The sequence below is a fragment of the Heloderma suspectum genome, chromosome 10, assembly GCF_057233095.1.
Source record: "Heloderma suspectum isolate Gila_16-S chromosome 10, 16-S_ref, whole genome shotgun sequence".
NCBI classification, from domain to species: domain Eukaryota; kingdom Metazoa; phylum Chordata; class Lepidosauria; order Squamata; family Helodermatidae; genus Heloderma; species Heloderma suspectum.
The window spans coordinates 10,230,382-10,244,755 of record NC_139467.1 but is presented as its reverse complement, the minus strand read 5'-3'; the positions used below and the strand labels follow the sequence as shown (position 1 = coordinate 10,244,755).

Below are 14,374 nucleotides of genomic sequence, written 5' to 3'. Positions count from 1 at the left end.
CGGCAATCTCATCTGGGCACAATGCCACCCCTTCATTTTGGAGATAATCAGCGATATATCGCTGTTTATCTTCTGTGCTGACACACCAGTGTGGGTACCCTGAAGCCTCCTGTTTTTGGCGAAGGTGCATGTCAATGTAATCTGAAAACAAACGGGTGGTCCGCTTTTCAAAATGCCAGACTTCATAAATTTTCACAACCTTGTAGCCCTTTTCTACAGCTGCATTCAGCTCAACGGTGCACCATGTTCCTAGCAGAGCCCGTTCCTCATCAGAATGTTTACACGTTTCCTGCTGCTGCACAAGCTGCACACAGGGCAAACATGAGCTTACTGCCCACCTTGGTAGGGAGGACCGGGAAGAAAAGACCTCAGGGTGGGTAAACTTTAACCTTTGCAATCCCGAAGTAATCTGAGAGCGGTTTAAAGTTCTCATAAATTATTTTGGGGTGACCACAAGGGTATGCTTTATTCTTGTTCACATAGGGATAAAGGCTTGTGAAATCATAGTAATGAATCTGTTCCCCATCTTCAGGTTTATAATACAGACAGACCGCATTAGTATGCCCCCCAAAGAAAGCATCTCTAGGTTCTAGAGGGTCTGGAAAATGAGCACCAGCAAGAAAACTCTTGAGGCCCTCATCTGTTTTTAACATATGCCTCCACTCATGTTCCCATATAGTCCTGACTTCGAACCCCATCAGTTTCAGTTCAGCATCCCTTTTTTGTGTGGAGTTGTACAGGAATTCATATGTTTTCCCCTGCAGGGGGTTCTTATCCTCTGGAGAATAACACACTAAACACCCATGCCAAAAGCAGCCGTGAAATTCAAAGGCTGTCCTCTTATGATCTATGACCGCATAGCCATCTAGAAAATAAGGGCCAGCTTTGAATTCCCCACCCTTTAAGGCGTGCTGAATCTGAATGTTTTCTTTATGCTCTATGTAACTCAACCACCGAACTGCAGGGGTAGAAAACCGTTTACACTGCTGGTGATAATTATCTGGTGGGGGTATGGCAATAGTATATTCCGTCAGAAACTTAAACCTATACATTGCAAAAGATGTACTAGCCAGAGTGGGGTATTGGAATGGATCTATTGCTAACCTTTTGTTCACATACTTCTTACCATTCCAAAATGCTCTCACTGTCTGTGTCAGTTCCATGATTTCATGTTGGTACTTGGTGCATGCCTGCTCCAAAATATTAACATCTTGCCTGCAGTAAAACATCAACTCCTTCTGCATTTCAAAAGTTTTTGACTTGTTCTCATCATACCACGCTTAAAAAGCCTCTCTCTCTCCAGGCATCATGTATTGGGCACCATAGTCCTCTGCTTTAGGCAGCGGGCCCACATAGTCTAGGGATGTACGAAAGGTGCTTACCTTTCATGAATTATGTTTATGGTTGGGGGGGAGGCGTTCTGTCCCTCCCCCCGGAATCCTCGCTGGGGGGGGGAGGCGCTCCATTCCTCCCCCCTGGAATCCTGGCCGGCCGGCTGTGCTCCGCAGCGATTCTGCGGGGCCGCCGGCCGGCTCCGCCAGCAGCCAGACATCTGGCCGCTGGCTAGCAGGGACGCAAATGGTGGCGGCTGTAGCCACCGCCGTTTGCGTCCCTGCAGTCAGCCATGATAGGCTACGTAAATGTTTACGTAGCCTATCATGGCTGACTTAAACAACAACAACAATGCACGTACGCAAATGGCGGCGGCCATGGCCGCCGCCATTTGCGTTCCTTATTTTGGCACATCTTAGTCTACGTAAACATTTACGTAGACTAAGACGGCAAAAATAAGGGGAACGCAAATAGCGTAGATGCTACGCTATTTGCGTTCCCCTTATTTTCGCCGTCTTAGTCTACGTAAATGTTTACGTAGACTAAGATGTGCCAAAATAAGGAACGCAAATGGCGGCGGCCATGGTCGCCGCCATTTGCGTACGCGCGTTTGTTTTTTTTAAGTCAGCCGTGATAGGCTACTTAAACATTTACGTAGCCTATCACGTTTTTTAAAAAAAACCTAGCTGTGATAGGCTACGTAAATCTTTACGTAGCCTATCACGTGTTTTTTTTTTTAAAAAAAACTGGAAATGGCGGCGGCGGCAGCCGGTCAGAAGACCGGCCGCCGCCGCCCCGCTGCCGCCGCCAGGAAGATCCACCCAAGGTAAGTCTCGTCCCGGGGGGGGGGGCGGGCCATTCCGCCACTGATTTCGGGGGGCCGAATGCGCTGGCATTCGGCCTCCCTGAGATCTGTGGCGGAATTTTCGTACATCCCTAACATAGTCCCAATTCTCAGGTTTGTTAAAATAATGTGGGAAGTAGCCCTTCGTGCCGGTAAAACCCAAGGCTTTTGGTAGCTTTGAGAGGGCCATAGGTAGATGAGAGAGTGAATCGATAAATTTTATATCTAGCCCCTTCACGGTGATACACAGCAATTTTCCCCCTTGAGTAATAAGATCTACAGCAAGTTTCTCTTTTATCAGCTGGCTGAGAATAAAGTAACCATCATACCCCTTTGAGTTATGGGCTATAAAAGTGCACCCTTTGAACTGCACACTGTCTGTGAAGGTCTTGATAAAATCAGAGAGACAGAAATCACCCTTAAACTCCCACGTTTTGCCAGCCATGGCCCATGGGCTTACATCCCCATGCGCTTTCACATGCCGCTTTCTATTCTTCTTAACCTTATCTGGTTTATCCTTAAAGTTTTCTACAGTTTCACCCGCAAATGCTTTTGCAAAACAGAAATTAGGAACATGAAATCCTGAAGACTGGTGTGCTTCAGTCATAAAACACATATTTCACAGACACTTTGGGCTTCTTAAGATGCCCCATATAGCACTCATGCTTATCACCATGTATGATAAACCCCCAACAGACAGTGCACCGCCTTCCTGGACAAGGCTCAAAGTCATGATCACCTTTCTGGAAAGTCTGACAATATTCACAATACTCTCTAAAGACACATTTTACTTTACCCTCTAAGGCCAATTCTCTATGTCTATTTAAGCAGGCGCTGGATCTGCAGTTCATCCAACAACGTCTGCACCTCCTCATTTTACCAACATTTACAGCACAATCTGAACTCCAGCAGAGCCTGCACATATATATAGACAACTGTGACTGTGGGTAAAGATTGTACTGCATATTTCACAATAGTTTTGAGCTCCAAAAACCGCCTTTACAGTACGCACACCATAATAATGATCGTCGTGTAGCATCATAGTATAGGTTTTGGGGTACCTAGGCCCTGGTACTTTAAATAGCCCCCAACCTTTTTTTGCGAAACGTATGACTTGAATGCTGACCCTTAAATGGTTTTCAATCAATGAAATGTCACTGAGGGCTACTTTTTTCTGTTCAGACCAACCAAGCTCCATATGTAACTGTCTGGTGGCAGTCAACAATTCTGCATCTGTGGGTGTCCTCTCGGCCATTACGGCTAAAAGGCCCCCAGCAAAGCAGAGATTGGTGCCTGTGTAATTTAGATCTACCAAATGTTGTCGTTTTCTAAGGATGATTTGACTGTTCGGGAGAGAACCTATTTTCCTACTTGGATTCCCACCGCCCTGTGGAGCCCTCACAATTGTATCAGCTGCAGCCTAACATCCCCACATATTTCAGCGCGGCTTTGCAGGAGATTACTGATATGGGATAGAAAATCTTCTACATGTAAAACATCCCTATGTCTTTTAACTGAAAAAAGAGGATAAGCTAATCCCCCGCGGTCCAATCGTAGTTGGACAAAATCTTGAGGAGAGATTCTCCTATTAACATCATCCAGGATTTGCTGGATCGTTGTGTATAATGCAGTCACAGCCTGTGAGAATGATGTTACATGTTCAAAATTAACAAATCTAAATTCTTCACCTATGTGCATTGACCTGTAACGCTTATGTTCCCACTCCCACCTACGTACAAGTTCTGCATATACTTGTGGGGGTTGGTCCGCATTTGTGTTATTTGTGGGTGGGGTTTGGTCCAACCCTGAAGCATCCCTGGAAGCTTCGGAAGACTGTGAGGTATCTTGAGACGCCACCTCTGGAGGGTCACTCTCTATGCATGCTTCAGAAAACTGTGAGGCATCCTGAGAGTCTGCCGTAGGAGAGCAGCTTTTCTTAGGAGGCCTTTGATTTTTACAGACCGAGAGTGTATTTTTAGCCCTGTTTAATATTTTACTAACCCTCCTCTGCCAGTAAAATCGTGCTTTTTTTAATGTGTTCTTCCTATGCTGTCTTTTCCAACACCTCCGGCGTGGTTTACCACCCCCAACTTGTACGTGTCTAAAGAATGTGTTGCCATGTGCAGGATACTTTGTATGCATTTTAATATTCTGAAAAGAGTTTACTTCAGATAACCTATCATTATCAGCACTTAAAAACTTGCGTATGGCTGCTTCAATCTCTGTACGGCGCTTCATGAGCTCATAGCCTTCTTTCAGCCTTTTAGAAGCATGTTCAAGTCAATTAGCAAGCCCCCTCCCTGGTTTAGAGATTGCAGACTCTGGGTGCCCTTCATATCTTGATCTCTTTGCCTTTGGTCCTCTGGGGTCATGTGGTTCTACAGAGGTACTTTTCACAGGTTTCTGGTCTAAAACAAACACACAAAAAAAATGAGAAGGGGTAGGGCACATCCTTATTAATTAGGTACAAACCTCTCTCTCTCTCTCTCTCTCTCTCTCTCTCTCTCACACACACACACACACACACACACCACCTGTCAATGCCTTACCCGTACCTACTGGCAGTCCGGTAGCCTTTGGAGTTTTAAAAGGAGCTCTAACAGGCGTCATGTTCATTGTCTTGGCCTTTGGCCCTCTGGGGTCATGTGGTTTTATAGAGACACTTTTCACAGTTGCAGGTTTCTGGTCTAAAACCAAAAAAATAAAAAATGAGAAGGGGTAGGGCACATCCTTATTAATTAGGTACAAACCTCTCTCTCACACACAACCCGTGAATGCCTTACCCGTGCCTACTGGCGGTCCGGTAGCCTTTGGAGTTTTAAAAGGAGCTCTAACAGGCGTCATGTTCACTGCAAAAAGCAATCATCACTTCAGTAGATTCCTACTTTCGATATGACCCCCCCCCATCCCTTACCATCATTAACTTTATTTTACCTATTTTATCATCAGAAGGTGGTGAGTCTATGTGTTGCACAAAATGCTAGTTTCGCCCCCTGGAGGCTAGTCCAATTTGCCCCAAAGAGGAGAGTCAACTTCAGGCTGGGTCCAACTCAATTTTATTGTTTGCAAACAGTTCGACAAAGGAGCTCACGCTCAAAAGCAGAGTCGACCCTGGGCAACCCCCGCGCTACAGTTTTATCACCTCAGCTTGCATTCCTTAGCCAGCGTGTCACTTTGATTGGTTGCTAGCAGTTTGCTTGGCAACCTTATCTTAGGGTTACTGTCTGCTCATTCCAGGCATGCGCAGCTCTTACAATACTACGTGCTGCTTAAGACACATACAATGGCTTTTAGGTTACATTTTTACTACATACGTGCTTGGTTTTTCTTGTGGCCTTCTTTGGGGGGTCAATCACAGCAGCCTCCTGAACATTGGTTGTGGTTTCTAAAAAAGAAAACACACACACACTGCTTTCAGCTTTACAGGAAACCTTAAAAACCACATGACAATTATTAGAACAATTCTGTTTTATCTGCGCTACCAGATGCTGGTGTGAGTGCTGTCCTGGGCCTTTTCTTGCTAAAAGGATGGCTGGCCATAAAGTCTTCTGTAAATATATATATATATAAATAAAACATTATACACATAGCCAGTACTTTCAGGAACAGCATGTTGTTTTTACATTAAAAATACCCCCCCCCCCAAGCCTTACCCAGTTCTTTATCATTTGACTTAATTTTGGTGCATTTCTGTTAGGTGTGTGATTTCATGAGATAGTAAATAAGGAGAAGGTGCTAGTTTGATCACTCAAAGGTATGTAGAGTCTTGTCTCAAGCTTTTGCTCTGCCCCCGCCCCCCCCACTACGTATGGCGTGAGAACCTTTTGACCATTTCTAGCAGACCCCTTGAGAAGCATGGAGGGGGAAACGGCTATGCTAGTTCATGCTTATTTAAGCACAGCTTGTGGGCAAATACCCTATAAAATAGCAAAATGCAAAACGTTCTTAATTTTGCAAAAAACACTTTCTACAATTCAAGACAATATTGAACAGCAGTTAAACCCCCTCATCCTTGATCTCCAGATTCATAGTCTGGCTGATGTGTTCAACACTTTTACTGTGGTGATGCAGTCTGAGTTTGCTGATGGAAAAATCAACTGGGGGCGGATTTTAACCATTTTTCTGTTTGGAGGTATAATTGTACAGAAGCTACAGACACACAATGGGGCTCTAACAAGACAGAATATAGAAGAACTTGCTAATTTTATCACTGCCTATATCATAAACACCAAAGCAAATTGGATCATGGATCATGATGGATGGGTAAGTTTGAAACACCACACCACACTAAGATCCATATCCCTTGCTACAGATGTGTGTTCTTTTAATATTTATTATGGGTGGGTGTGGGTTCTAAGATTATAAAGAAGCTATACTGCTCTTGTATTAAAAACAAGACACCCCCCCCACACATAGTGTTTTACCTTCCATAAAAATAGGGCATGATGAAGCTACTATTTTCTATTTATTGCAGGAAAAAGGATTTGTAAGGACGTTTGAAGATAGAAACGCCTGGATCCCTACACATTCCTTCAATGTGAAGACAAAAATCAAAGCTGCTCGCATGCACTATTTTCCCCTAAAATGGCTGTTGTTCTATGCATAGAGATTGCAGCAATAGCTCTGAATGTAAATATATATATATATGAAAGCATAAAGAATAATAATAATAAAGAAAAATGGTTAACCTACTGGCGCTCCCTGGTCATGCAGATTCGTTTTTACCAATAGCAGCAGGTGGATAGCAGCAGGTGGTCCCGCCCACACACACACAAGCTCCCCCTTAAAACATACAAATTAACTAGAAAATACATGCCTTCTTGATAGACCTGTGACATCAAGACTGCTTTTGGGGATTGTTCTATGGATAAGAAGAAAAAAATAGACCAGTTTTAGAGAAAGAGCCTTTTTTTTTTCAATATAACAACCCCAGAAAGGAATATATATATATATAAAATGAACTTGCCCGCAGGCATACTGCGCCTGTTTTAGAATACTGAAGGGTGTTTTAGTTTTTCTGCGGGGATAAATTGGGAAAAGCATAAACTTTATTGCATTTTATTTTAGTTTATCTGAACTAAATACTTATTTAGCTGGCAGAAGGAAAAAGAGTTAAAATATACTCACATGTAAGTAGGCTTCCAGATCCTTCCCTTCTGGTTTGTGGGGTGTAAAGACACAGAGAAGTGCGGGCTCTTTCTATCAGCGCTAGTCCTATTGTGTGAATTCTGGTACTGTGATTGGATAAAGTTAAGGATCCCCCCGCCCCTAAGGTTGGCCTCCAACCCATCACTAAAAGTTAGTACCACCTACTCAAAAACACAAAATGGGGTTTCAGGTCCCCTGTAATCTACACTGCCCCCATCTGGAGACATTTCGGGGCCCACCCCCTCTACCCTGTAATGGAAACTAGTGATAGAAGTTGATTCTTTCAAAAACGATTCTGACAAAAATAAAATAATAAAAAGGAAATAGTTTTCCCCTACATATAAATGCATAAAGTCGGGGGGGGGGTCCCCCCTACCACCCCATCATGTTTATTTAAAAAAAAAATGGATATCTATGTATCCATCATTTTAAAGACAGTTATTGAGATTTTTTTCCCTCTCTCCAATATCAGATGTTTACATTAATGCTTTTTTTTTTTTTTTTTACCAAGCTGCTAACAGCAAATGTGAGAGGACTAGACCATTGCCCCCCCCTTCTAAAGGGCATGCCATGTAGGGTTTTTACAAAATCTAAGTGGCACTTAAGGAATGTTTTACTTTTTAAAGACTCTTGAAGGTTTTACTTGCAGCCCTTGTGATCTCTATATTTAATGATTCTTTCAAAAATGATTCTGACAAAAATAATAATAATTAAAAAGGGGGATAGTTTTCCCTATATATAAATGCACAAAGTCAGGGGGGGGGTGTCCCCTAACACTCCATCATGTTTATTTTTTTAAAAATGGATACCTATGTATCCATCATTTTAAAGACAGTTATTGAGATTTTTTTCCCTCTCTCCAATATCAGATGTTTACATTAATGCTTTTTTCCCAAGCTAACAGCAAATGTGAGAGGACTAGACCATTGCCCCCCCACCCCCACCCCCCTCTTCTAAAGGGCATGCCATGTAGGATTTTTACAAAATCTAACTGGCACTTAAGGAATGTTTTACTTTTTAAAGACTCTTGAAGGTTTTACTTGCAGCCCTTGTGCTCTCTATGTTTAATGATTCTTTCAAAAATGATTCTGACAAAAATAAAATAATAATTTAAAAAGAAAAGGAGGGAATAGTTTCCCCCTCCATATCAATGTGTAAAGATTAAATTAGAACACTGGTTGTTTTCCCAACACTGAAATTTAGAAACGCCCTACTCAAAAAACACGTAATGCGGTTTCAGGACCCATGCATCTGAAGACATGCGGTATGAGCCTCTTTGGGACCAGCCCTCTGCCCTGTATTGGAAGCTAGTGATAAAAAGCTGATTCCTAAAATTTAGCAGCGCCGTACCCAAACATAATGGGATTTCAGGACCCATCTCAAAAATGGAAATTAATGCTACACAATCATTTACAGGGGTGAGCATAGTTTTTGGGAAACCTAGCAGCATTTTTAAATGTGTCTAGGGTGATGGGTCAATTGCAGGTAGGCTTATAGTAGGTTTTAAACATAAGACACAAGTGCTCTGCAGAAAGAACATAAAACTTTCTAACAACAGAGGGGAACGTTGTGGTTGGATCCTGATATTCTGTGGACTCCTTTGCTTGATCTGTGTCTTCTTCATCTCAAAAGTCACTTTACAGGGGGGGGGGGGTTGATCATAGGTTTTTTTTGGGGGGGGGCTAGCTAGGGTATTTTTTACAAAATTTAGGTGGCGCTTAAGGAGTGTTTTACTTTTTAAAGACTCTTGAAGGTTTTACTTACAGCCCTTGTGATTTTTATATTTAATGATTCTTTCAAAAACTATTCTGACAAAACAAATCAAAACAAAACAAAAAATGCAGCAGTTTTCACATGAGCCATTTTATTCAGAGTTTTGCTTTTATAAATAAATTAAATATTTATAATAAGAAAATATTTATAGGACCTGTTTCTAATCATTTTCATTACATGATTTAAAAATACATGATCGGTATTTTTCAGGGTTTTATCCAGCAGTTTCAGAGCTCTGTGTGAACGCCCAATTTTAGTCACCAATATCAACATCTCGTTAACAGACTCTTGTGTGAGCTCGAGGCAATTTAGACTATATCCGATTAGAGTAATAATATGCAGTATACTTTTAAAACATATTTTCCCACATACAATTCTCAGCTTTCTAGAGATGACACTCTTTGGCCAAGATAAGCATTCATGTGAGGATTGTCCTGGTGCGTCGATTATACATCCAGTACATGTATCATGTAGATATTCAATTAAGCAGTGCTTCAGAATTCCAAAAACAGTGGCTCTGACAATGCATTGCATTGCTCTGCGGCGCTTTCTGGGTGAGCTGAAGCTTGTTTCATCCTCTTCCAGGCCCAGAATACTTTTCAGGATGACATGGCCTGGCTGCCCTGTTGACAGACCAGCACAACCCTAAAAAACAAAATTAAGAAAATACTTTTGGTGTCTCCTAAACACCCACACAGCATGTCATAGAATCATAGCATCATAGAATAGTAGAGTTGGAAGGGGCCTACAAGGCCATCGAGTCCAACCCCCTGCTCAATGCAGGAATCCAAGTCAGAGCATCCCTGACAAATGGCTGTCCAACCTCGTCTTGAAGGCCTCCAGTGTGGGAGAGCCCACCTCCCACCCAGGTAATTGGTTCCATTGTCTTTAATAACGATGCTACAAATAATCACATGTACCTGTATTTGAAAGTTTCCTATTGAGGCCATCTTCCATAATGCCACCGGTGATGGCCCCTCTTCTTTAATTTCAACAGTTTTTCCAAGACCTTCTGCACCAACATTATTCACACAGGGGTCCTGAAAAAATGGTACAATCTATTATGAAGCTGTATCCTGCCTGTAACCCTTTTGCAAACTTCGGAAACCACCATAAAATATCCCCTCCAACCATCCATCCATACACATAGATAGAAACATTGAAATCTTACCTGTGCTACAATGTTCTTTAGTGAAATGGCTTCCAACATGTTCTGCCACATTTGGGAAACCTCGGCCTCCTCGCATAGAAGTTTAGGTGGTGGAAAAGCAGAGTCATCAGAACTGGTACTAATATACCATTTTCAGGGGTCATGTTCTGCAGCTGGTGGCAGAATACCAGATGGCCTTGGAGAGGTGCTTGGCTGTGCCATGTTCTCTGTGCAGAAAACGTGTCTGGGCATGATAAAAGGCAGTTTTTCTGGGGGCAAGGCTGTCCCTATTTGTCAGTGGGGTTGTGGGGCATGACCTTACAGGGCTAGGCTCTAAGACCTCTTCCTATTGGTCCACGGCAGCGCGGCGAGTTCATAGAGGGGTCACATGACCCCGCAGGACCACTAAGGGCGCGGCTTGGAAAAGGCCCTGCGGGTCATCTCCGCACCCGTACCCGCTAGGGCTCTAAAACCAATTCCTATGGGTCCACTATGGCATGGCGAGTTCGTAGAGGGGTCACATGACCCCCGTCAGGTGACCCTGAAGGTCATATGACCGGGGTCAGCTGATCGCATACGTGGGTTTCAGGACTAGGGCTTCCGGCTAGGGCGGGCCTACCCGTCTCAACCGGTGGCGGCGCAACTGTCACCTTCGCAAACGGGGCGTGGTTTAGAGTTTGATGCGGGCCCCCCTCCTTTACTACTTCTGGGCATCTGAAATGGAAAATCCCACAAGCCTCTGCCACTCCCTGGCCAGCCTCTGCCTCCCCTCCCCCGAACTTTTGGGCTGGCTACGGGCCTGCAGGTGAGAGGCAGACTGGGGTAGATTCAGTCCACCACCGACGGCCACCCAAAGACACAACTCTCGCCAAAGTTTTCCTAAGGGGGGCTCTTGTTTATTCTTTATTTCTGGCCCGCCCTGCCACACGGGCACCTTCAGGCTGGAGGTACGAAAATGCATGAGATGGAGGCTCCCGCCCCGCCCCGCCCCGGCGCGGCCCCGATCCCGCTCCCCTGCCAGGAGCGCTGCCTGCCAGGAGCCCCTCCGTGCCGGCACGCCGCAAGCGGGACGCCGCCGCTGCTCCGCCTGCCTCGGCCCCATCGCAGAGGAGCTGGGCTCGCTCGCTCGCTCGCTCGCCTCCGCCGGACGCCGGGGTCCGAGGCCTGCCCGCCCGCTGCCCGCTCCTGGAGGAGCCTGCGCCGCACCGGGCGGGGACTGGCTGGGCGGCGGGCGGGCGGGCAAGACCTGCGCGCCCCGCCCCCGTGGGGCTGGCCCGCGGCTCCCCCGGCCCGCTCCTGCGCCTGCTAAGGGGGCAGCGGCCGGGCTCGGAGCCCAAGGCGGGGCTGCTGGCGGCGCGGCGCGGGGGGGCCCTGCCCGATCGCGGTCCGAGGGCGGGAGCGCCTCTCCGGCCAGGCCAGGCGAAGGGGGACGCTCCCTTGGAGGGGAACAGCTGCCGGCGCCCGCGGAGGGAAGGGAGCCCTTTGGCGTGGCGAAGAGGAGGAGGGCCGGGAGAGCCAGGCAGGCGGACGGACCGAGGAGAGGGAGGTGGGGGCGGCGGTGATGGGGGGAGAGAGGGAGGGAGGGAGGGATGGGCACGCAGGGACGCGTTTGGGGATGAACGCACGCGGGCCGGCAAGGCAGAGCAGCGGCGGGAGACGGGGACGTGGCGCGGGCCAGCGAGGGGCGAAGCCGCGTGGCGCAGCCCGAGCCGCGCCTCCGCCCGGCGCTGGGCCCGCGCGCCCCTGACGCCGACGGGGCTTACGTGGGACCGCCCGGTCGGCTGACGCCAAGCCGGCGGCGCGGCCCGCTGCAAAGCCCCCTGCCCGAGGCCCCGGGGAGGCTCTGCCGGCAGCGGAGAGAGCCCTGGGCTAGGCTCGGAGGGCCGGCGAAGAAGCCTCGCGGGCGGGCGGGCGGGCGGGCGGATGGATGGGAGGGAGGGAGAAGCGTCCTGAGTGGGAGGAAGGAATGGTGACAGAGAGACGGAATAGCACGTAGAGATTTAATAGATTAAGTGGTGTACAAATATTACTAACAAATGAAAAATAAATCATAACAAAACACACATTTTGGTATCAGAGATGGACATCCCCAAAGACATCTCCCTCCCCACGCTAATTCACACAATGCATAGTCCAGTAGGAAGTTATCCTGCCCTTGAAAGAACTTGCCCATTTCTTGAGGCTCTTACTGGTTTCTGACAAGGCTCTTCTCAGGAAGGTGCCTGGCCTTCTGTGGTTGCTGAGGGATCTTGGTGGGGAATGAATAGCCAGGCAAGAAAGTCCATTGGGCTCAATGGGAAAGAGGATGCTCAATACACGAAACGGGGATCTGTGTGGTGGTTTCAGGTCAGGATCAGTTTATTGTCTGCTGTCTGAACAAGAGGGATGGGTCCACCCTTCTAGTATGGTCATGTGAATAGGGCCTGGATGGCTACTGATAAGAATTAACAGCTTCAACATAACCTCTTTCAATTTGCTCCTCTGACCTCACCACCTCCTAATCACGGCACAGAAGCAAAACATTTTGATGGTCCTCCAGTCTATCTTGGGTGGAGACACAGCTCTATGCCAGCTGAGCCTGCCATGAAGACACCCTCGGACAAGTTTAATCACAAGACCAGATAACCCTGTGCATCAGAAATGCAAAGCCTGCAAAAGAACTGTCCCTACCTCACCCCCACTCCCTTCTGTATCAGACCAGAATGATGGCAAACAGTCTCCCCCATGTGCAAGCCTAAATATGTATAAATGCCTCATATATTTGTTGTCATGATTGTATTCATGGCTTGGCCTGCACTTTCATGGTTATTGAGGGGGTTCAGCTAGGAGAGAGGAGGACTTTTCCAGTTTCTTAAACAAAAATCCATAGAAAAATATGTGTATTTGTCAAAATAACATACAGAAACACATTATATTAGGGGAAAAAGCTTACCAAATATATATATTAGGAAAAATGCATATGAATATCCATAAATCAGTGGAAACGCACACAAGAACATGTTAGAAAATTCATACTGACATTTTAAAGAAAACACAAACAGATATGGACATGGGATGAAGCGAACTTAAGGCTAGAACAATGGGAAACCGAGTTAAACAAAACTTGGCAGATTCATCCATCCCTCATCTCAACAGAGGTGACAGCTCAAGGTGGGACACAGGGGTCAGAATGGTTGAAGAATGAGTGAATCATACCTGAGACCTTTATGTTCACATATCCCACTGCAGTCACACCTCCGTCTTTTGACACTGTATAGATCCCAGAGTCAAGAGATGTTACATTCCCAATGCGAAGGGAGCAGTCAGGACCCGCTGTCTCCCGCCCAGTGTGGGCAGCTCCATTCATCTGCCCTAGAGTATTCGGAGGTAGGTAACGGACAAAGATCCGCTTTGCCAAATCAGAGTTAGCCTCCCTTGGTACTAGCTGCAGCTAGCAACGTTTTCCAAGTTTCCTCCTGGCATGAGGGTCACGTTCTGTCCTTCTTTTGGATTTGGTGGCTTCGATGTGACAGGGATTTCTTTGGGGCTCCAACTCTGGGCTCCAGTCAGCAAGAACTGAGGACTGGAGGCCGCAGTGTGGAGAAAAAGAGAGAAACCTTCACTTCGAGGAAAAGGCCCATCTAGGTAGCAACAACCAAACCCTTGAGACTAAACTCTTAATAGGGCTTTCAGGAGCTGCAAGACGCCTGTATGCAGCATTATTGAGCGTGATGACAACAGTGAAGATACTCAGGAACGATGATCAAGAGGATGCCCCCCCCCCCCCTCACAAGGAGCCCAGGGCGGCTAAATAAATACTGTACATGGAATGTAAATAAATACGACCCCTTTGTGAGCGCTGGAACCAGGGTCTCTTTCTCTACGGTATATTATCAGCAATGATGGGAGAAGTAAACGCCAATGCGGGCGGGGGCGGGGATGAGAGGGACACCGGGGGAGGTTCCGCCCCCCCGCCCGGCCACCCAAAGGGGCAACTCTCGCCAAAGCTTTCCAAGGTGGCCTCCTAATTATTTCTGTATTTATTTATATCCCCCCTCCATACATGCATTTTCTGGGCGACTAGCAAAGCGGTAACCCACCTCCAAATACAGCTCCAGCCGCGGCCCCGATCCCGCTCACCTGCGAGG

General features: G+C 46.5%; 1 protein-coding gene and 1 long non-coding RNA gene across 7 annotated transcripts; both read right to left on the bottom strand.

The window, feature by feature from the left end:
* Window positions 1-2,071: 2,071 nt before the first annotated feature.
* LOC146337655 (uncharacterized) lies at window positions 2,072-7,366 on the bottom strand. Of its 6 annotated transcripts, XM_084815058.1 has the most exons (8): window positions 7,304-7,366; window positions 7,143-7,193; window positions 6,993-7,037; window positions 5,659-5,724; window positions 5,491-5,561; window positions 4,960-5,025; window positions 4,732-4,863; window positions 4,299-4,584 (listed from the first exon to the last, which is right to left on the bottom strand). In XM_084815058.1, exons 6-8 carry the CDS (start codon window positions 5,018-5,020, stop codon window positions 4,457-4,459), a joined length of 321 nt encoding a protein of 106 aa, XP_084671184.1. In that variant the 5' UTR covers window positions 5,021-5,025; window positions 5,491-5,561; window positions 5,659-5,724; window positions 6,993-7,037; window positions 7,143-7,193; window positions 7,304-7,366; the 3' UTR covers window positions 4,299-4,456. The 6 variants fall into 6 exon arrangements, with proteins under 6 accessions (XP_084671180.1, XP_084671179.1, XP_084671184.1 ...); XM_084815054.1 differs by lacking the exon at window positions 7,143-7,193 and having other exon boundaries at window positions 2,072-4,584; XM_084815055.1 differs by lacking the exon at window positions 5,659-5,724.
* Window positions 7,367-9,164: 1,798 nt separating this feature from the next.
* LOC146337654 (uncharacterized) lies at window positions 9,165-10,799 on the bottom strand. The gene is made up of 3 exons (XR_014785049.1): window positions 10,269-10,799; window positions 10,018-10,137; window positions 9,165-9,742 (listed from the first exon to the last, which is right to left on the bottom strand). It is a non-coding gene; the product is annotated as an uncharacterized LOC146337654 (long non-coding RNA).
* Window positions 10,800-14,374: the final 3,575 nt, after the last annotated feature.